Genomic DNA, 21,867 nt, shown 5'->3' with positions numbered 1-21,867 from the left:
TGTTAATCACATTGAATTGGACCAATCGAAACCATTAAGAAATCCTTTCAAAATGAGCTAAACTGATAATCGATTATGGAAAATACCATTTGGATTGAGACATGGTAGGTTTATTTTTCTGTCATGTAAAAACAACCAAGTGCATCACAGCGGACAACACAGGCGTGATGAAAACTGATCATCCATCATTCCAGTCCAAGATGTGGAAATACGTTGAACTTAGCAAAGTCATGTGACCACACAGTGTGCTAGAATGTTCTAAGAATGTTCCCTTTGGATTCTTTGGATGTGGAAAAACAACAGTGGGCTGAACTGTAGGAAACTAAGATGTGAATGGAATATAAAAAGTGAATCGAAGCTTCAACCACAAATTACGTGAATCGAACCTGTAAAACAAATCGTTACACCCCTAATACCTACGTCCCATCTATATATTGTAAACTTAAAATGTTCCAATCTGGTCGGAAGAAGTATTCAGTTTGCTATACCCCTTGTGCTATCTTAGATGACCCCACCCTTACATTGACGTGTTCACCCTACCATGATAAAGGTGAAGAGGATTTCATGTAATCCATGGACACCAGTGAAGATCACAAATCATTGAAGAAAAAAGGTTCAGCACGGAGAAGTTAGGGGACGGAATGGAGGAAGATGGGGTATGTCTAAATTCCATCACTACGTAATGCGCTATATTGGATATATTTGGCTTTTTTTGGTGTGTCCAAATCTTATCATTCCAAATCCAGTGTAATTTTCTAAAAGTCTTTGCGAAAAACCCGTGTGCTGTGGCAGCAGCCATTTTCTGCTCATCCGCCAAAGTAAAAACCTAATAAATATGAACCTTTATACGAGGAATACCAATGAATCCATTGTGTTCCGATGATAACTGGTTGTTTCTATTAATAGAGATTTACATAACATTTATGACACGACAAATTGTTCATACACAATGCATTGCGGGCCCTGCATTAGCCAACCAAGGGAGCGTTGGTGGGCGCTGGCTTTTTGCAGAGATTTTTGGTAAATTTCCGGGGCACTGAATTTGGAATTCTAGATTTGGAAAGCCCAACAAAACATGCACTAACCAGGGAGTAGTTAGGGAATTCAGACATAGAATGTAGAGTTTGCAAAGCATTTTGGCTTTGCAAACACTAAATCTCCAATTGCATTGTGCTTTGTTTTCTCAAAACACTTAAACCAATTTTTTGGGAGGTACTATTGAGGTAATTTTACTTTTCAAACATCGTACATTTTCCTGTAGATGTCCGATGAAAGTACCGGTAGGTGGGATGTTTTTTTTTTTTTAACAAGAGTTAAAATTGTGGAAAATAAGGTATTTGATAACTTTAGTTAATGTAAACAGAATTATTTTAAAAATATGAAAAAGTTATATTAAAAGAAAGTTGAAAATGTATAAAAGTGGTCATCTTGTTATAACCATCTAATAACTGTTTTGCATAGCTCTGAATGTTAATCAAAGATTCCACACCCCTCATTAGCATGCTAACACTTAGCTATGACAGATGAGAGCATTGTAACAAAACACAGCAGGCAGGAGGATTTTAATGCATTAATAGTGAAAATATACAGTGAAAATAGAACATTTTTATCATGTTAATGAGACTAAAATTTATTTAAAGCAAACAGGGGTCAGATGTTTGCTAGGGCTAGTCTTGAAACTTTTTAAAACACTTTATTACATTCTTTAATACCTTTGAGCATCGTCTTTCTTCACAGTAAAAACCAGGCGGTTTGTGCCGGGATATTTCTAATTTTGGTAAATAATTTATCAGCTGCCAACAATACAAATAAATGGCTTTTTGGCAAGCACCGTCAGCTGTTTGCTCGTGCTCAGTGACGTTTAAGAAAAAAATGACTTTCCGTTGCTTGCCAACTTCCTTTCTTTTCATAATTTGGCTGAATTAAAGATTCTGTTGGGGATTTGACTGACAGCGGCACCATAAAATATAATTAGGGCCAGCTCCAATAGGACTGTCAGTATGATGTAGAGCCATTGGATTACCACCAAGACTTCATACCAAAACAGTAACAAAAAGTTTATTTTTAAAGTTATTAATTTCTAAAGCATTTCTAAGCAACATTTAAAATAAGGATTTCTGCGGTTCTGCTTGTGGTGTGATTCCACGCTTGAGCTGTTTTTGGAACAATTCACAGCAGTTTGAAGCAGCGTGATAAAGAGCAGTCATGGGCTCATGGTCCTGAAAACAAGGAAGGTTCTGCCTCAAAGCCATTCAGTCATTCTGAAAAAGCTGCAGAAGACTTTATTGGGGTGTTTATAGGACAGCTGTGTTGCTGAATTTAGCTTTGAGACCTTCCCGCCTGTCTGGGTCTCAGCAGTTTGCCCGTTTGTCCCACTTTCTGCCACTGTCTCCCTGTTCAGAACCGCTTCCTTTTGGAGCGGCCGGTTAGCTTTACAAATGCAGAAGAGGCAGCAGAAACTCCTGCTTTGGTTTGCTCAAAACAAGCAGCAGAGATACAGATGCATTTCAGGAAACCTACACTCTCAGAAAAAGATTTTTTTTAATAAAGAGCAAATGATTTGTGCCAAAGGGCAGACTGATTTCAGCTCATCAAATGCTGGAAATTTTGGGTTGAGTTATCGATTTAAATCCATTTCTTGCACTTAGGACAGAAACAGCCAATTTTTTTTTTTTTTTTTTTACTTTTTATTGTAAACATAACTTGTATAAATGACTCGCTGTTCTCTCTAATCTCTTGTTAGGGAAAAGTCAATTTCCTAATTTAAAATAGGATTTTGAAACAGAAATTTGTAGAATATTATTTAGTCAAATGATCATTTGTGAACCTGAATATTTTAGCAGTAAACCGAGCCCTGGGTCATAAACCTCTTCATGGTAAACTGTAGGTCCCGGCTAATGCTGCACGCGCTCAGATACGTCCATACGCCGGACACAAAGTCACACAACCTGCTGGAAATTAAAGGTTATAAATGTAAATGTTTCAGTAATTTTCTAATTAACTGATATAAAACTAAGAAAAGTTTTAAAAAAAACATCAAAGAGTTCGAGGAGTCTCTGCGGCAGGCGGCCAGCTTCACAGCAGGACGCAGGGCCTCTTGTTGACGGTGGGCTGCGGGTTGAGGTAGGCCCTTACAGCCTCCACAAACACGTCCTTAATGCCGTCCTGGTTCAGGGCCGAACACTCCAGGTAGCGCAGGGCCTGGATCTGGCGTGCCAAGCTAGTTCCCTGACTGTGGCTAATGGGTGCCTGGTTCTGCTCCTTCAGCTTCTTCACCAGCTCCTCGTTGTTTCGGAGGTCACTCTTTGTGCCCACCAGGAGGATGGGAACGCCAGGACAGTGGTGGGACACCTGGTGATGACACCAAGAGGAGAAAAATGCTTAAAAATGTTATTACAAATGATGAATGAGAAGAAACAATTGTCATACTTATTACCCTCAAAATGAAGACAATAATCAAGTTTGTCCTAAATAAAAATGGTCCAAATCAGTAGCGGGTATTTTCTCCATTTGTTGCAATGACCGCTTCATTGATGTCTTGGCTCCTCACCTGCCTCATGATTATGTTTTGAGAGACTTCCTTCCACTCTCCCACAAGTGCTACATGCAGTTTTACCAGACCTGCTCTATGGGGCTTAGGTCAGAGGTCATTGCTGGCCATACCATATGAGGCTCTCCCACTTCCCAAAGTCCAGCTGTGACATTTCTGGCACCATGTGGAGGAGCATTATCATCTATGAACAGAAAGTTGGGGTGTTCTGGTGGAATTGGTGGATGATGATGTTTCAATTAAATCTCTGAGTAAGAATGCGCAGTGACTAAATCATCTACAAATTCAAATCAGTTTTGCTCTGACTGTTGAAGCCAGCCAGACTGTTGCACCTCCTCCACCAAAGCCAACCCTGGGGACCACGTTGACTTTGGCATATCATTCACCTCGCCTTTTCCAGCAATGCTGACGACCATCATTTCTGTACAATGTTACCCGACACTCAGTGAACAGGATGGTTAGCCATTGCTGCACTGTCCAGGTCAAATGGTTTTGTGTCCTCTGCAAACTTTCTAGGCGGTGTCTTGGTGTCAATGGAGTCATCTGCAACGGTCATTCCAGTCAGGGTGGTGGACTGGTTTGTCTAGAAACCCTAGTATCCCTCACAACAGGCCTGCAGCTAGACCATGGTATTTGCTAGACCATGTCTGAGGTCAGAGGTCCTTAGGTTCTGGTCATGGTTGTGGTCTGTCACTGGCGGGGCTCTACTCCTGGGTCTGTCCCAAACTCTGTCAATAGTTTTGGGTCTTGATGCAATTCTGCTGATGACACTTTGAGACTTGGCAAGTCTCAAAGTCTGACTGTCTACTACCAACCTGAAGACGTGTATGGCCAGGTGGTGCTGCTCGTCTACTAGGCGTGTATTAAGTGCACTCATGGCTGTTTGAATGATGAACTTGGAATGACTTGCCGACTAAATCAGCTTTATATACCCATAGAATGTTGACACTGATGCCACATTGAAAAAGGGTTAGAATCTTTTGATTTTGGGCCCAATAAGTGACAAACGAACCACAGTTGGGCCATTATGTGGAAAACACTAAATGAGTGCTTCTATCACCACAATACAACCCCACCCACCCCCGTCCCCAAAAATCTGTGAAGTGAAAGCTTTTCACAATACCCATAAATTATCTTAAGTAGTGTATTTTCCTTCTCCGTGTCTTTTGCTTTTTGATCTAAAAGTTTGTACTTTCAGATCTGACATTTTTGTGTCTCGGGCATTACATCTCCCCTCTCCTTTTTGAATTTTTGCTTTGACGAATTTTACCTTCAGTTAACAGATTTGGTAACAGGCGTGTAAAATTTGACAAAACAAAAACACGTGCCACTTCTATGTGACAAACACATTTCGGTACAAAAAATGATGGTCCCACTCAAACACGGGAAGTCCTCTGCAGTTCATCTCTGTCAACTCTGTCATATTCTTTGTTTTATATCCCGACAATGGATTTAGTTACAACAAATTGGGTGAGTGCTGACCTCTGGGTGCCACTTGTGTTTGACGTTCTCGAAGGAGGCGGGGCTTGAGATGGAAAAGCAGATGACAAAGACGTTGGTCTGCGGGTAAGAAAGAGTCCTCAGACGGTCATACTCCTCCTGACCCGCTGTGTCCCACAGGTTCAGACTGATGACCCGGCCATCCACCGTCACCTGAACACACCGCACAGAAAGATCACACAGCTATTGGTAAAACAGGTGCACCCTCATTCCCTCCCAAAGCGCTCTCGTTGGATCACACAACCGTCTAAATCTCAGTGATTAAAAGTCTTCTGCATCTCAGTGTTTCCCCTACCATAATGTGCTGGAACATTTAACAAGGCTTCTGTTTGGAGGATGTTTCAGGACATACCTGGCTACTGTAGTTGTCAAACACTGTGGGGATGTACTCCTTCGGAAAGGCTCCGGTGGTGTAGGAAATGAGGAGGCAGGTCTTCCCCACGGCACCATCCCCCACAACCACACACTTTACGGTCTGCATGGTTCTGCCTCAACAAGCTGAAAAAACACAGGTGAGAACTTGATGAAGAACAACGGCACAACAGGCTGTCCTTCGGTGCCTCTGCTACAGGAGTTTCATGTAAAAGGTTTTAGTCTTATTTGATTCTACTTCTACTACGACAAAAGGTTATGAGATTTCCACACAGTCCATGATCCTACAGAGAGAGAGATGTGGAAGGTTCAGTCTGGAACATTAGGAAGCACAAAGGTTGTTCCAAACATATTTTTACTGATCTTTTCTCCCCCAACATTGGCCCCCCTTTAACAGTTTTAGTTACCCACACAGGACCCAATTATTCAAACATTGGGATGACATCATCAGGCATAATCTAAAACAACGAATGGCTGCTTTGCTTACTGAGGCATCCATGTGTCCGACACTTCCAGCACAGCTTGATGCTTGAGAAATGTTCTTTCAAGTGTACCTGATCAAACATCAGGACTTCTGCCACACAGTTCTTAGACCAAAGAAATGATTGTTCAGAACAAAACCAGGGAATCATGGAGGTGAAGGAATGATGGTGTGGTGCTTCAAGAACTGCAACGAACCGTGAGCTTCTCTGTAATCAGAGTACTGTAATGCAGGTCCATCAGTGGGAGAGCTGATACTCAAACGAGTAAACGGTGTACACTTGTATAGCACTCTACTACCTTCCTTGAAGGTCCATAGTGCTATGGTCACAGTCCACTCACACGCACATTCCACTGCCGAACACTGGGGCCAACCTACAACCACCAGGAGCTATATGGGATTTAGTGTCGTGCCCAAGGACACTGTTACGAATGGGCAGGCAAAGTGGGAACCAAACCTGCGATATTCTGATCAGAGGTAGACCATTCTACCTCTGCACCACGGCTGGCCAAAGTGGGTCATTAACAGAAACCAGTATCCAAATAGCAACCAAGCTACCTCAGCCTGAATCAGACAACGACATTTAGGGTGTATTCAGACTGGAAAAGTACGTTGTCTGCACCGAGTCAGCTCATTTTTGTCCGGATAAAGTCCTGAACCTTGCACTTGTTCTGTACTCATACTACCGTTCAACTGGTCTTTTCTGTTTCAAACTAAAACCAAAACGGTGTGACAAAAGATCTCTTCAGTCATTGGCCATGAATTACAAGGGCAGGGCAGAGCAATGAGAGAAAGAATAATTGGAAGTCCTACGCTTTGCAATCCTTGTCAAGATAGTTCACTTATTCAAACAGTACTGGTCCTCTGGCACTGGTAACTCAGAGAAAACAATCTTAGATTAATGTAATTGAGCATCAAAAAGATAAGGAAAATGTGTATTGTGTTACAGTCAATTACATCAAGACCTTTGTCTAACAGAAACTGCTGACACCCTCCAGCCACATGAGGTCCAGCAAATTTTTGCATTTGGAGGAACCCAGGGTCAATCACACCAGAATACAGACTCACAAAAGGTCTGAGAATCTCATTTTGGTACTTCATGGCAGTCAGGCTACCTCTGGTGAGCACATTGAGAGTTGTGCAGGCCTCCAAAGAATGCCACCCCAAACCATTACTGACCCACTGCCCAACCGGTCATGTTGGACAATGTTGCAGGCAAGAGAACGTACTTCACAGCGAATCCAGACTGTCAAGTCTGTCACATGTGCTCAGTGTGAACCTGCTTTCATCTGTAAAGAGCACAGGGAGCCATTGGCGAATTTGCAAATCTTAGTGGGCCCTCATGAAGCCTGTTTTTAACAGTTTGAGCAGACAAGTTCACTTTTGTGGCCTGCTGGAAGTCATTTTGAGGGTTGTTGCCCCTCCTACACCCCCTGATGTACTCGCCTGTTTCCTGGTAGCGCGTCCGTGCTTTGTACACTACACTGACAGACGGCAAACCTTCTTACTGCAGCTCGCATTGATGTGGCATTCTGGATTTGCTCTGTATTAATCACAAAACCTTTATACGGTTTTCTTTTTATAGTTCAAATTTCAGCACAGTAAAGCATCTTAAAGACCTACTCTAATCCTCTGATCTATTTTCAAAGAGTTGCCAGTGGTCTTTTAATTACGATTATGCCGTTTTAGATTAAATTAAAAATAAAAAAAATTCTTGGACATAGTTTCTGCAGAGTGGCAGGAGTTCATTAGAAATTCACCTGGGCTGGTGGCATGAAACAACCCCTCCCCCACTTCCCATCATCCATTTGTTCACACTCTCTCCCGCTGCCTCACAACCCCATCCTAACATTATCAGTGCAACAAAAGTAGCAGCAATATCAGAACTATCCAGCCATTCAGTATTGATCCAGATTCCAGCTCAGACGAGGAAAAAAGACGTTCATGGATCTATTTGTCTGACAGTGGAAGCATCAGAATGGAGCAGAGCAGGGAGACTTTGGCTTGCTGTATCACAAATTTGAGCTTTTTTAAACAAGGTTTGAATTTGCTTTTGCATTTGAATAAAGAAATACTCTGAAATGGGCTGCACGGTGGTGCACTGGATAGCGCTTTTGCTTCACAGCAAGAAGGCCCTGGTTCAAGTCCTGGCTGGGGGACCTGAAACAGAACCATCAATGGAGGGACCTCCCTGTGTGGAGTTTGCATGTTCTCCCCCTGCATAAGTTGGTTACTCTAAAACGTCTCAGAGGGGGAATGCGAGTGTGTGATTATGGCCTTACAGGATGACCCCTGCCTTCGCCCGCGAGTGGCTGGGATAGGCTCCGGCAGCCCAGTGACCCAAAAGAGAACAAAACGGATTTAGAAGAAAAATGAACAAATGAAAATACTCAAACGCAATTCTGATCCTAAATTCATGAGAAAAATTCTGCAAGAACATGTTAAAAAAAACAAAAGCTTGAATTATTGGAGTGGGTCTTTTTTCGGGGTAAACGAACTCTGGTTCACTTTAAGCGGACCAAATGTGTCCAGTCAGAACATTCTAATACCCAAGGAGTATTGTCAGGAAAACATATGTTTTGCTTTTAAAGAAAAATCTACAACTTCTGAATATGTACCAGTAGAAAACTTGTTTAATGCCTCACTTCACCTCTCTTCTCTTTATCTAATCTTTTTGGGTGTTGGTCATACTTTTGTTTGAGTCGAGGACAAAGGCCCCCCAGCAGAAACACAGCAGCTCTCCGGGAGGACATTACCTCTAGATGCTGATGGATGAGTTTCTTGACTTCAGGCCCGTCAGACTTTATCTTCTTCCAGTCAGCGTGGTTTGCTCAGATGCCCGTCACATCCATATCAGCCTGCAGAGAGAAGTGTGTCCCGTGTCAGTTCTGTTTATGGAAATGACTTCTGCAGAAGGAAACGCTTTAAACAAAGCAGTGATCTTATCAGGATCACACACCCTTTGTTACTACGGCTGAACCTGACAAAAACTATTTTCATCCCAATGATTCTGATGCTCAGAAGTAAAAATAAGGATGTAGAAATTGACTCTTGAGGCGACCATATGATCCACATTGTGAGTTTCAAGTTCTTAAACTCCCCCTCCAGTAAAAAAATCATATATTTTGAGTTTTTGACACTCTTTATGAAAGAGAAACAAATGTAATAAAAAACAACAGGTAAATTGAAGCAGTGCATGCGGGTAAACTGTGAGATGGAGATACAATCTGGTTTTGAATGCAGTCAGGTGTTAAGAGATCTGTGGAACACGTCAAACATCTGAAAAGAAATTTAAGCCGTTTCCTGCTTGTACAAATAATCAGTAACAAAAGTAACGATCCCCCCCCCCCGGTGAGTGTGGATCATGTTTTAGATAAAGCCTGTAAAGCAGTGGACCCCAACCTTTTTAACGCCACGGACCGGTATGACGTCACACAAAACTTTCACGGACCGGTCTTTAAAACGTAGGCGTATGATTATTGTAGCAACACTACGATGAAGGAGGAAAAGAGATGTGACGAGACGAACCCTGAGCTTTTATTTTGACACGCATAACATTATACATGGCACAGGTGTCATCATCCTCTCCCCTTCCCACACTCATGGTGCAAAAAAGAAGTATTGTCTATTAAATGTAGCTTTCTTTTTTTGGGGGGAGTCGAAGGCTCCTCTTCTGTCTCCTGGATGGGTGTTTTCCCTTTGGCAAAGCAACTTTCCAAAGAAGTTTTTTTTTCTCCACTCATTTTGCGTGTTCCTGGGTTTTATTTTAGCGGTAATCTATCACGAGACAGAGAAGAGCGGATGTAAAAGAGAATCTAGCAATTTTTCAAAATTAAACATCTTTCAGATTCTGAAATAAATACAACGGAAGTCATGTAAGGTATTTATTCTTTCTGTGCGGCTCGGTACCAAATGACCCATGGACCGGTACCGGTCCGCAGCCCAGGGGGTTGGGGACCGCTGCTGTAAAGGATTAAGTTAAAGACTAATGGGTGGGGCACTATGTTGACACTTCTGGTTTGTTATCAGTGATGCCAGAGCACCCCACCCCCAACAAAGCGCCCAACACATCTAAAAGGTACAATCACAATCTACTGGGACCACAGAACAATAAAATAACCAAACCAAAGAGGGATGTTCTACAAGTAAGTGAACCTAACCGGTCCTCCCAAAACACCCAAACAAAAAAGACTTGGGGGAAAGATAGGACAAGGCCACCGACAATGGCGCTCCGACTCGCCAATAATCATAGACAATACGAGACCAACACCCCTCTGGAGACGGCACGGACAGACGGCGCCAAGAGCGCACACAGAACCAATGGAGCCAACAATGTGATTATACAGCAGATTCCTGTATTAGGTTATGCTAATATTTTTGGTTTTCCAAGGGAGAAATGTAATTTTTAGCTACAAAAAGGACAGCGAACACCATAATGTCATTTCACCCTCCAAGTCAGGATTCATCATCTGTCTCCAAAGGGATGCTCTGGCATAAAGTTTAAGAACAGCCTCAAGAGTAGTAGGCGGAGTCAAAGTAAGTTATAGCTTTAAGCGATTTATTTGTCGGGTTTAAAGGGTCTATATCATGCAATTCTTAAGCTTTTTATAATAAACTATATCCATGTATGTGATAGTATATTACCTTTTGCACACTAAAAAGCGACTTTAACAGTCATTTTCTTGAGCTTTTTTTCCAACCCAGAAGTAAGACAACTCGTTCTCTGAGGCTCCGTCAATGTGTTTGGATTTCGCCCACGAAAACAAACAAAATCCAAACTTTTGCAAAGATGGATGTGCATATTGCGTATATAAAAGGAAAGTTTGTGACATCACAATGTGAGAATCCACTCGTTTTGTGGATTGGGAGGAGCTGGTGCTCAGAGAACAGGTTTTTAGAGGAATACTCAGATGCATGAATGAATCAAAATACCACTTTGAGGTTGTTTATGGTGATGAATGAACATTAAAATACACTTAAACAAAAAAGAAAAAAAAGTAGATTTTGCATGATATAGGCCCTTCAACCAACTTTATTCTTTTTTGTGGTTAAGTCCATTTAAATAGAATAGATGCTCTGATAAACATATGAGCGGTTTATTCAATCGTTGAGGTAGCGGTGAGGAAAAAATTGGTTTCAGTTTGAGACTCTGACCATACGGTCAGTGAAAAATCTCAAACTTGAAGTCCAAAGAACGGAAAAAACAGAGACCAAATTATGAGATGAAGTCATCCATGCTGGACTCGGAGAGACTCCTCCCAGACCCTGGGGACACCCCTTCCCTCTTTCTGGGCCGGGTCAGCATCTTCTCGCTGAGCTGTGTCTTGTGAGCAAAACTCTAACCTTCAATACACACAGAGCCCCTGTTGAAACATTAAATCCCCTCACAGATGAACAAATGCAGTCCTCAAAAGCTGCTCAGGGTCAAAGTGACCCATGAGGGGTCAGATGGATCCAAAAAGAGACTGGAAACATTTTTGTTTGTTATAGATTTCATGTCTTTTCAATAGTTCAGTGCTTCTATCTGGGTTCTGAGTGTGAAAAAACAAACTCTTTTGAACCTTGTAACTTTATTTACCCTTAAAACTGAAACGGCACAAACATTTGATTGACAGGTGACTAGTGAGCATTAAAACTCCTCTGTGGGCATGTTCCAGTGTTTGTTTCCTGGAAGTTTACTCTTGTTTGAAAAGGTTATATGACAGCAAATCCTATTAAATATGTTTAGAGCATGAATATTTTTTTTTTAATTATTATAAAAAGGAACTGACACTCAGGTTCCTGTCCAGTTTAGTTTCATTATGTTATTCTAGAGTTTAAAATTGTGAATGTGGGGATTTCTTTGGGACTCTTTAGATCGTGAGTGAGGAAACGTTCTTCTACAGAGCTGTTTTGCACTTTGAAACCACCTGATGTGCTGCAGAGCATCTGGCAGTGAACGATCTCTGGAGGGAGATAACATGCTAATAGGCTGCAGATGATCAGATGAGCAGCAAAACCAACCAATCAAGTGTCGTAACAACGGCCTTTTGTAACCCCCAGACTTAAAAAAGGAAGCTTTCGGTGTGGCTTCATGGTGAAATGCAGCAGATATTTCAGTACAGACTTGCATCAAACAGGCCATCACTTCATTGTGACAGTTTTTATTATTTTTCTCCAAAATCAGCTGTTCTAATTTTGGACACCTTTAAAGTAATTATTCCTGTTTGGTTGTTAAATTGCAGTTCCACCGATGTGCACTAGAGGCTGCTGTCACTGGGGCAGAAGCCTGCTATGTTTGGGGCGTCCACATCGCAGGAGCCCGGATGCGTTCATGGACATCACAACCATAAAAAGCAGTATGAATGTTCATATCCGGCCCTACAGACACCCAACACACACTGTAGCACCCCCCCCCCCTTGACAGACACATGCCCATCTGCAACCTCAGAAGTCTACGGCTAACACAGAGCAGGAACAGAGTCGAGGTGTGGGATGAATAAAATTAGACTGAAAGAGGAAGAAGAGTCGCCATTAGCAACCCACAGAAGGCGGGAGTAACTGACACGGCGATTTTGTAAAAGCCTCTGATGGGGACACAATCACGTGAGAATCTGAAATAACCATTTCATTTTAACTTGCTGAACTATAAAAACTACAAATCCCTGAGAGCAAAGCTACAGGTAAATGCACAATACCTGCTGCCATGGCAACAGCATCCCAGGCTCACTCAGGCAAAGGTCAAAGCCGGACCACCTCCTCTGAGATGAGGCGAGGGGCTTCGTTTCAGGTTTCTCTGGTTTGTAGAATTGTCTCTTGTCAGACCATCGTCTCCTCGCTGGGTTTTCTGAACTCGTGAATCTGAGTTTCAGGAACTAACAGAACCCTGTGGTTTCGTCATGTCAGCTGTCTTCTCTCACTCAGTGTTTAAATTTAATTCTGCTCGATCAGAACAAATTTCCTGACAGGGGAACCAAAAACCCGCAGCCTCGGCCCTAAAACTGGACTGACGGAACGTTCTCACAGCTGGGAGGAGTTTCCATCACAAGAGGAGCCGCTCCGTCAGAAAGACCAGCTCAGTACAGAACGAGTTACAGGAATCGTCCGCACAAAAAAGGGAACTTCAACGTTTGAATGCAAAAATAAAACACGAATAAGCAACATCAGAAAACATACAGTAAAAAAACATGCTGAAGAGGTTCCTGTAGATGGTGGGAAAACCCGTTAGCCAACAGTCCCAGTACAACAGAACCAACAACGGTCAAGTGATTGAAGGACAAAAAAAAAGACAGTGAGGCGTGACGAAGCAGGCCAAATGAGGCCCAGACCTGCGCTACACTGACACTCACTCAAACAGAGACAACCAGAGGCACCAAAACCTAAAGGACCCTGGATTGTGACAAAGCCCCAGAAGACATGTGGCTGACTGGGGGCGTCACATGTCACACAACCAGACAAGAGGCAACAAATCACACCTTATTGGGCTATCCGAGGCCTGGATGCGCACACATCTGCAGCGACTCTCTACTCAGACCGACCAGAACCCAGCAGCAGCCCCAGGCTGAAACGTGAAGCAGATGGAAGCTGAACCCCAGATGCACACGGTTAACACACAAACACGGAGCTTCCTGGTGCTCCTCATCCTCCCAGCAGGCGAAGAGGAACCAACCGTGCTGAAACTGAAACAGGAAGGGTTTGTCCGACATGTCTTCATTCAGCAGCGGCGTGAAACAGACATGAGCTCCCAGTACAGGACTGTCACCAACATGCAGCTTCGTCATTCAGAGACGCACTTCTGAAGAAGCCCCACCTTTCCAGATAACTCTGGAATGAATGGAGGCTGAAACCCAATGATGGTTGATAAGATATCCCACATCAACTAGTTTCTTTGCCTTTATCGACACTTCCTTCTGCACATCACCCTCCAAGTCGCACATGTGACAGTGTCAGTTTTACGTCGGACGCCCGTCCTGACTCCGCCTCTTGCTTTTCCCTATACTTGGGACCACCACACGGGAACACTGGAAGCATCCCCACTTTCAGTAGCTTCCAGCGTCTGGTAGTCCCAGGCAGTCCTCCATCCGTGGACTAACCGTGAACGAAACTGAACATTTTTAAAATCGGACTAAAGCACAAACAAAATCTGAAAGAGTCCAAATGTTTAACCCACATTTAGTCCAACGCCACAAGAGCCGGTCCACAACAGGACCGAAATGAGGCAGCATGTATTAATAGAAGGGATGAATCATCTCCTTCAGAATATTCTCTGACAAATCGAAGACTTCCTGCACCAATCGAGCATTGACATCCGAGCGCGTGCAGCCGATGACGGGAGGTGATGTCATTGTCCATGCCAGTTATAAAAAGAAAGACATTTCACATAAAGTACAAAATCTCTGCTGATACCAGAACTTTTTCCTGAGGAACCGATCTGCCCAAAGAACTTCATCTTCAGTCCAGATGGATACGTTTAATCGTTTGACTTTGTCCAGCTACTTTTATTTCACTTTCCATTTTAAACCAAATTAGAAGCAAAACATCCCAGAACTTTTTGACCCAGAGATAAAACGAAGAACACATCCTGACCACCAAACCAACATTAAAACACCCAAAAGCATCCGTCCTCACCAAAGACCAAAAAATTCTCCAAGCATTTAATCAAGCACTAAAACGCGGAAATGTGCTTAAACACCAACCAGGGTTAAACCTGTGCTAATGCCCACAAACGCCAGGCTACACCAGAGCTAAAAGTAAACCACGTCAAAACTCCAAAACACCTGAATGCAAATTGGGGCCAAGGCACAAAACAGCATCAATTTAGACCAAGGCTGAAAGAGCAACCAATACCAAGGCAAAGCAGGGCTAAACATCTGGCGTAGCCTCAACATCAGACTACGCCAGGAGCATAAACACAACAAACACCAGGTCAAAGAAGTGCCAAGCCAAAAATGGGAAATGGTGAATACTTGGCCTAGATAGCGCTTTCCTTTCATCCTCAAAGGCCCAGATCACCGTCTCATTCACACACTCATCCCCAACACTGGCGCCAAACTAGAACCACCGGGAGGAATGTGGGGTCCACTGTCTTGCCCAAGGACACTTCCACACATGGGCAGAACAGGAGCTGAACCCACAATCTTCCAATAAGAGGTCAACCGCTCTACTCCTGCACCGCAGATTCTACCTCTGCAAAAATTCATGGAAAAACATTTACCCCCAATGTGTGAAGGTATCTTACACAAACGTCATCAACAGGACAGGCACTGCTGAGGTGGAAGGAGGGCAGGCAGAGCCACCTTCACCTCAGCAGCAGGAAACAGGAGAGATTTGGACCGATCGGACCCACAGAAGAACCACACTGAGCCGGTTCTACGAGTCTTGGACTCCAACGAGGAGCAGGAAGACAGGAAGAGGTTAAACCTGGTCGTTTTCCTCATCAGTGTTGAGCTTTTCCTCTCACACCTGGACAGAGCTGCGTCACTGACTGCAGGCAAAGGAATCCTCTGATCGCCTCTTAAGTCTGAACAGAGCATGAAGTGAAGGTACCGGACCCCCTCCAACCGGACCTCCTCTCACAGCTGGTTTCAGATGAAGAACATTTCAAATCAATGCCCGACTGTCATGAGTTGAAAGAGTGTGTTAGTGATGCTCAGGGTGTTTCATTGATCATATGGCAGGTTCTTGTCATCAGAGGGAACACAGACGAGTTTAGGTTTTATGTTGGTGGCAGTTTGGGTTCAGCTCAGAAAACTGCTGCCCAGAGGAAGAGGAGTGATGAGCGGATCCAGACTGTTCAGGCACTGATCATCTTCAGGAGGTGCTGGTCATGGCAGAGCAGCCAAACCCTGACGGTTCCTCTGGAGCACACCTCGGCTCGAGCGCGCTCCATCGATCAGTTGAACTTTTTTTTTACGCCAAAAAGCTAGAAGAACAAAAAAGCAAGAAGTGACAAGCGCGCGCGCGCTGGGAGTGGTCGGAGCATTAACGCCGGGACACAAACCACACGCACGCTCGCTCGCGCACATTATTGATCAGCTGCTCCGAGGATCTATCGGGAACGGAGGGGGTGAGGGGTCCTGAGCGGGGGTCAACGATGAAAAAAAAAACTTTAGGGAAACGCACGCGGCCGTGGGACACACACTTACCGTTCATCAGCCTCCTCCTCCTGCGCGCGCAGCTCCTGTCTCCTTGTACAGGTGTGTTCGTGTGGGAGCGCGTGCAGCTTCTGAGCGTGTCACCGATGGTGTGCGCGCGGCAGGGACAGCTGGACCCTATCAGGCTGACCCGGGTGGGCGTGGCTTCGGAAGACGAGGAAGTCCAAAGAGAGGAAGTGCTGGTTTGAGGAAGTTAGCGAGCTAGCGCGCGTGCGTGTGAAACAACGGACTTTACTGTTTTAGTTCACAGTTTAGAAACTTTGGCAAGAAAAAGATTTCTGAATTTCTGAACCATTTAAAGAGCCAGTCAGAGAGCAGCCCCGCCCAACCCAGCCAGACCCACACCTGGACAGGTGTGGACATTTCTGTTTGCTGACATATGAAACTGATTATCTTTATTATTGATGGTCCCACATCACTGATCAGCTTCAGCCGCACAGAACTTTTCTAAAGTCTGAGAGAAACCAGAATAAAACAGAGATCAGCTGCTTTTCCCACCAGACAGTCCCTGAACACACCTCCTCTGGTTTGGGGGGGGTTTGGTTTGGAGACTGAAATGAACCTAAGTACTGCCTGAAACAATCATGTAGTTCCAACACCTGCTCATTTGAAGACGCTACTGTCCAAACCAGCCAAACGAACAGATGAAATCAGGGAGAAGAAAAGCAGAACTTCCTGATAAGCTTCTTAGGAAGAAGATCTCTAAGCCCCTCACTCCACCACTTTCCCCAGCAGATGTTTTCTAACTGTTTTATCATTTCTGCTTCTTCAGATTCACTCTGTGGCTGTTTTTTTTTTCCTCTTCCAAACTCACAGGGCTGACATCCCTGCATTTCTTTGGTTCTCTACGTTTTTTTTGTCCATGGAAAGTCTCTCTGCAGTCACACTGATTTTAACCACACAAGAGTTCATCTGCAAGTGAACTGAGACCCTCAATCAAAAGGACCAGAGCTCTCTTTTTTGGGCCCAAGTCAGAGTTCAAGTGAACTTTTACACCTGCCAAACCAGCAGATCTGGATCAGATCAGGACCAAACCTGAATCAGACCAGAAAAAATATTTAAACGAATAAAAAATGGGATTTTTCTGAAACTTCTAGTTTAGTTTTTTTTGAAAACTGCAGTCTAAGGATGAACATCTACAACATTTTTAATTCATTCTTGAGACATGTGCGATCCCTTCTGAAAGAACCAGTGATTCATAGATCAGCTTGAGAATTTTTAGGGAATTTATTGAGCTTTCTGTTCAAATAAGATTGTTGGGGTCTTTCATTAGAGCTTTGGAAGAACTGCTGGACACTATTTTTACTCCAAAGTAGTTCATGGTGAGAGGCATTGAGCTGACATGGGTTTGCCTTTGCTCTCGGCACCCCCTCCCCACAGCACAGTTGTCATGTTTTGAGGTATTCCCATTGACTGTATAAGTGAAATGGACTGAGCAAGTGTGATATCATCCATAGAAATGCCTTACTTACGGCTCCAGCAAAATGAAGCCAATTCATTCACCATTGAGACACTCCCTTAGAGATATGGCGAAGAGCTCCGTCACCGCTGTTCCTCCACAACAAGGTAAGTCCTTTCCCCTAGCTCAAGCATCTCTTTCAGACAGCTCCTATATTCTCCGACCTGGATAGGTTTTCTGGGCATGTTGTACTTGGAAGATCCAAGGAACACTGGAGGGGAATACACCTCATGGTTGAGAACAGACAGAACTGGAGAATATTTCTGTGGTGAAGAAGGTCTGGGTATTCCTGCTTAGACTGCTGTCCACTGGATAAGTGGGAGAAGTTGGATGGGTTGATTGATGGATAGACCTGTGACGGTGTGGGATTTTTGATCACCCCGGTGATGAACCAGCAGGGGGCGCGGTGTCGCGGTTAACCGCAGCCCCCCCCAAACACAAAACGGCAAACACAAAATCTCCTGGCGGCCGCATCGCAAATTAATACAATTACAATGTAGTATTCTTTATAAACAAATAACAGTAACAACTAACTACTACCTATCTAACTAATGAACTAACTATACAGGTGTTGTACAATGACTATGTGTGTGTGTGTCTGCGCGCGGCGTGTGTGGGAGTAAGGAGCGCACACGAGTGTGTTGGGGGGTGTGTGTTGATTCTTCTGCAGCGGACCGCTCTCCAGCGGCATGCGAGGCTTCACCTGTGCTCTCTGGTACAGACATCTTCTCAGAATTTTATAATTTGCAAAGTAATAAACGAGACTGAACTCGGGGCAGGAGGCTCCGCCTTTGTTTAAACAGACATATAACTTTGCACTGCACAAAATAGTTCTCAAACAGTAATAACCCCCCCACCACCACCACCAACACAAAATCCTTCGGCAGGAGGGCCGTGTCGCGCACTCAAGAACGCACGCAGCTTGTAATGGAAATGAATACAATGGAAATGAATAATTAGAACGCAGTAAATTTGTCATATTTCCTGGCGAGACGGAAGCTTCTGTTGTGGAATGAGGATGTGTGTGTGCTGCTGAAACATCACGCGTGTGTGTAAGAAGAGGGAGCGCGTGCAGCGTAGAGGGAGTGGGAGGCGCAGCACAGGGAGTGAAGGAGAACAGTAATAAAAGGTTTCCCCCAAAAACCCTTGAAGTCTGAACACTGGACTAGCAGAAAAAGTAAATTTTCAGCAAAGATGAATGTGTTTAATGTGTTTATTTTAGTGTTCCAATCACGCACATTATGCAGAACTTTCAACAACAAAAAAAACTTTTTGAAAAAAAACGTGCGGTGCTGCGGTTATTGTCACACCCCTATTGGTGGATAGATAGATGAACTAACAAATGGACGGACGAATGGATAGACAGATGAACAGATGGATGGGATAGATGGACATTCATAAATGCCTTATTTTGCATTAAACACTCTACACATGTTGCTCCAGCCACATCATTTATTGTATGGAGGGATTTTTTTTGCCATCAATCCAAGCACAACACTCACTGTTTTGAGTGTACAACGTTAACGATTTTGAGAGCCCAAAAAATCTTTTTGCACTAGAAACAGAAAAATCTACTTAAGACTCAAAAATTATTGCAATCAAAATAATTTTCACTTGAGAGAAATTCTCTCTCTTCTACCATCGAAACATGGCAGGACACTGCGTTACAAATGTGCCACAAAAGCCAGCCAATCACAGACGAGGACATGAACGTCGATGCTGATTGGTCAGAAACTCTTCCAATTAACTCATAGACTGAATCAGGTTAGTGTGCTCTGTTTTGAGTGCGCAGAGTGAAAATTGTGTGTTGGAGTTTCAAGAGCATTTTTTTTGTTTCAAGTGCAAAAGAATTTTTAGAGCAGACAAAAATTTAAAAGTTTCACGCTCAAAACAGTGAGTGTTGCGCTTGGATTCATGGCACTAAAATCCCTCCATACAATCGCAGTTATAGAAGCAGTTGACATGCAGGTCAAAAACTGGTTGGGCTCCCTCTCTGTCACAGAAAGCGTTGTTCTCAATAAACAGAAACAAAAACCCGATTTTTTTATCTATTGAAATGCCTTTGTAAGTTGGGTTAAAAAAAACAAACAAGAGAGATACTTGCTGTCAGTTTAAAATGTTTATTAAAGGAGTTTTTGAGTCGATATCTGTGAATATTTTGTTAACTTTACTGAACTGTGTTTGTGCACCTCCGGTTCCAACTGTGCTGCATTCTGCTGCGTTTAACAGCATTAAAATGCAATGATCCGTTCATGATGTGCAGACCTCCAGTAGGGCATTTATTTGAAATGACAAGCTTAAACTATACAGGGCTGATCAAAATAATAATAAAATAAATATCCAATCTCTGATTGGGATGTGACATCCAATTCCGATCACTTCTGAAAATATGTGATCAGGTCAAATCATGTGATCGGATCGGGTCATCCTTACCAGTAACCGAGTTCATGACTTGATCTGACACCATTTTTTCTATAAATTCCTTGTATATTTTCTATGCAAGAACAAACTTTCTTTGTTATGAAAAACCTTTTTGATTCAACTTGTCATTAAAAATCAACAAAACCGGAGCTCAAACCATGAAAAGGGTTTTTGCTAACATTACAAACTGATAAAGAGCTCATTTCGACGCAGACACATGCTGTCAAAGAAAGATCAACTTCTTGATTTGATGAACTGATGTTGGAGCTTAAAGAGAAAGATCGAATCATTGACCAGACCTTGAATGCTGCAGTCATTTGGGGATGGAAAGATCCTTCATCCGAGTCCTTGTGTTCCTGGTGTTCTTCATGATTCTACAAGCTGTGACTGTAGTTAAAGTTGTGATAAAGTTGCAGCTAAAATCCATGCAAACTTTCAAACTGTGATCAAAAGCCAAAAAAGCTAAAAGGTACAAGGTCTGCTTTTATTTTGAAAACATGAAAGGAAGGTGATGCCTTGAACGTTTTGGTGTGCTTTAGCACCTTTAAAGTATTTTATTTTTTTAATTATAGCTCCACAAAAAGGAAAACAAAACTCATCAGATATTTTTTTTCCTCTTTCCAAAAAGCTTTTCTTGTTCAGTGACAAAAATGACAAATTCATTTTCCAACTGTTACAGTTCTGAAACCACGTCAAATGAAACTTTTTTCCTTTTGATCTGAGTTTCACTAAAGAAACTTAGTTTTGAATTTTTTATCATGAAAGTCAATGAAACCTGTAGTGAAGAAACAAATGCCGGGGGAAATGGGCGGGGCTACATTAGGTGAGTAAAATGTCGTTTTTTGGCGTCAGCTGAAGGGACAGCAGCAGTTTTTATGTCATATTCTTCTTTATTGGTTCTTGGTAGTTTAATATCCTGAGTTCCTGGTCTAAAACATAATCAGGAAGTCCAACAAAGTTGGTTTTTCAACTCTGTAAGTTGACCCAGCTGAAGAAATGAACATGGTTCTGCTTGTGACACAGTCAATAACAGGAGAGACGTTGCTCATGTTTTTATTTATAATAATTCTGTTTTATTTCATTTTTATGAAGTCAAAGGCGTGTCATCCGTCCAGCTACTGCTTTTTTACTTAACTTAATATTTGTAGCTCTTCCTGAGTACTGGTAACAGAAACTGTATTTTCACTGCATTACAGGACTGGTTTAGTCTCTTCCCGCCTACTGATATTCCCGGCTTTCTGATTTTTTTTATGTATCATAGTTGAACTTTCAACAAGCAGACAGAAGGTTTTTGACAACTCAGTATAAACTCTCTGCAGGCTGGTCTCTGGCAGACTTCAAGCTTTGCCTGCACCATCTCTGTTTGGCCACAGGGCGGCGACATCATCCTCCCCCTGTGGAAGATGCATGGTGCCTTCAGGAACTGGGAGATCAGAAGATCATAAAGTAAACTTTTTGGGGTGCTGATCACGTGATAACTGTAGGTTTGACCTCTTAAAGATGCATCCAAAACACACAGGAAACATTGAAACCTTTCCCTAAAGCCGCTGTATGAGCATTAGAAGTTCTAAAAGAGAATGAAATTCATAGTTTCTCTTGAAATTATTTCATGTATAATCTGTGTATTTTCCCAAATGGTTTGTTTTTGTTGTTTTGCCTTTCTTGTTTTATAGTCGTTTTTAAGACTGTGTTTTCAATTGACAGTAAAGTCAATCTCATGACAAAACTACTAATTGTAGTTGTTACAATATCATATAATGATTTCTTTACAATAATTGACTAATTCCAGATAGCTGTAATTTTTCTCTTGACTTTCTTAACAATTTATTTTTGTTTGTTTTTGTTGTTTTTTTTGCATGTCTTGTGTATGTACTCATTTTTGTGTGTTTGTTTTATTTATGTATTTTAGGTTCTTTGAAAAAGTAATTCTTCTTATTCTGTTCGCTGCTGT

General features: G+C 42.8%; 1 protein-coding gene across 1 annotated transcript; it reads right to left on the bottom strand.

Moving 5' to 3' along the window:
* Positions 1-1,544: 1,544 nt before the first annotated feature.
* Positions 1,545-16,406, bottom strand: LOC101162944 (rho-related GTP-binding protein RhoG). Its single transcript, XM_004076673.4, has 5 exons — positions 16,028-16,406; positions 8,660-8,761; positions 5,403-5,548; positions 5,033-5,203; positions 1,545-3,351 (listed from the first exon to the last, which is right to left on the bottom strand). The coding sequence occupies exons 3-5, from the start codon at positions 5,529-5,531 to the stop codon at positions 3,076-3,078; spliced, it is 576 nt and encodes a 191-aa protein (XP_004076721.1). The 5' UTR covers positions 5,532-5,548; positions 8,660-8,761; positions 16,028-16,406; the 3' UTR covers positions 1,545-3,075.
* Between the last annotated feature and the right edge of the window lie 5,461 nt (positions 16,407-21,867).

The sequence above is a fragment of the Oryzias latipes genome, chromosome 14 (assembly GCF_002234675.1).
Source record: "Oryzias latipes chromosome 14, ASM223467v1".
In the NCBI taxonomy this organism is placed as follows: Eukaryota; Metazoa; Chordata; class Actinopteri; order Beloniformes; family Adrianichthyidae; genus Oryzias; species Oryzias latipes.
Note: the sequence above shows the minus strand (reverse complement) of the source record. Positions and strands in the feature narration are given on the sequence as shown.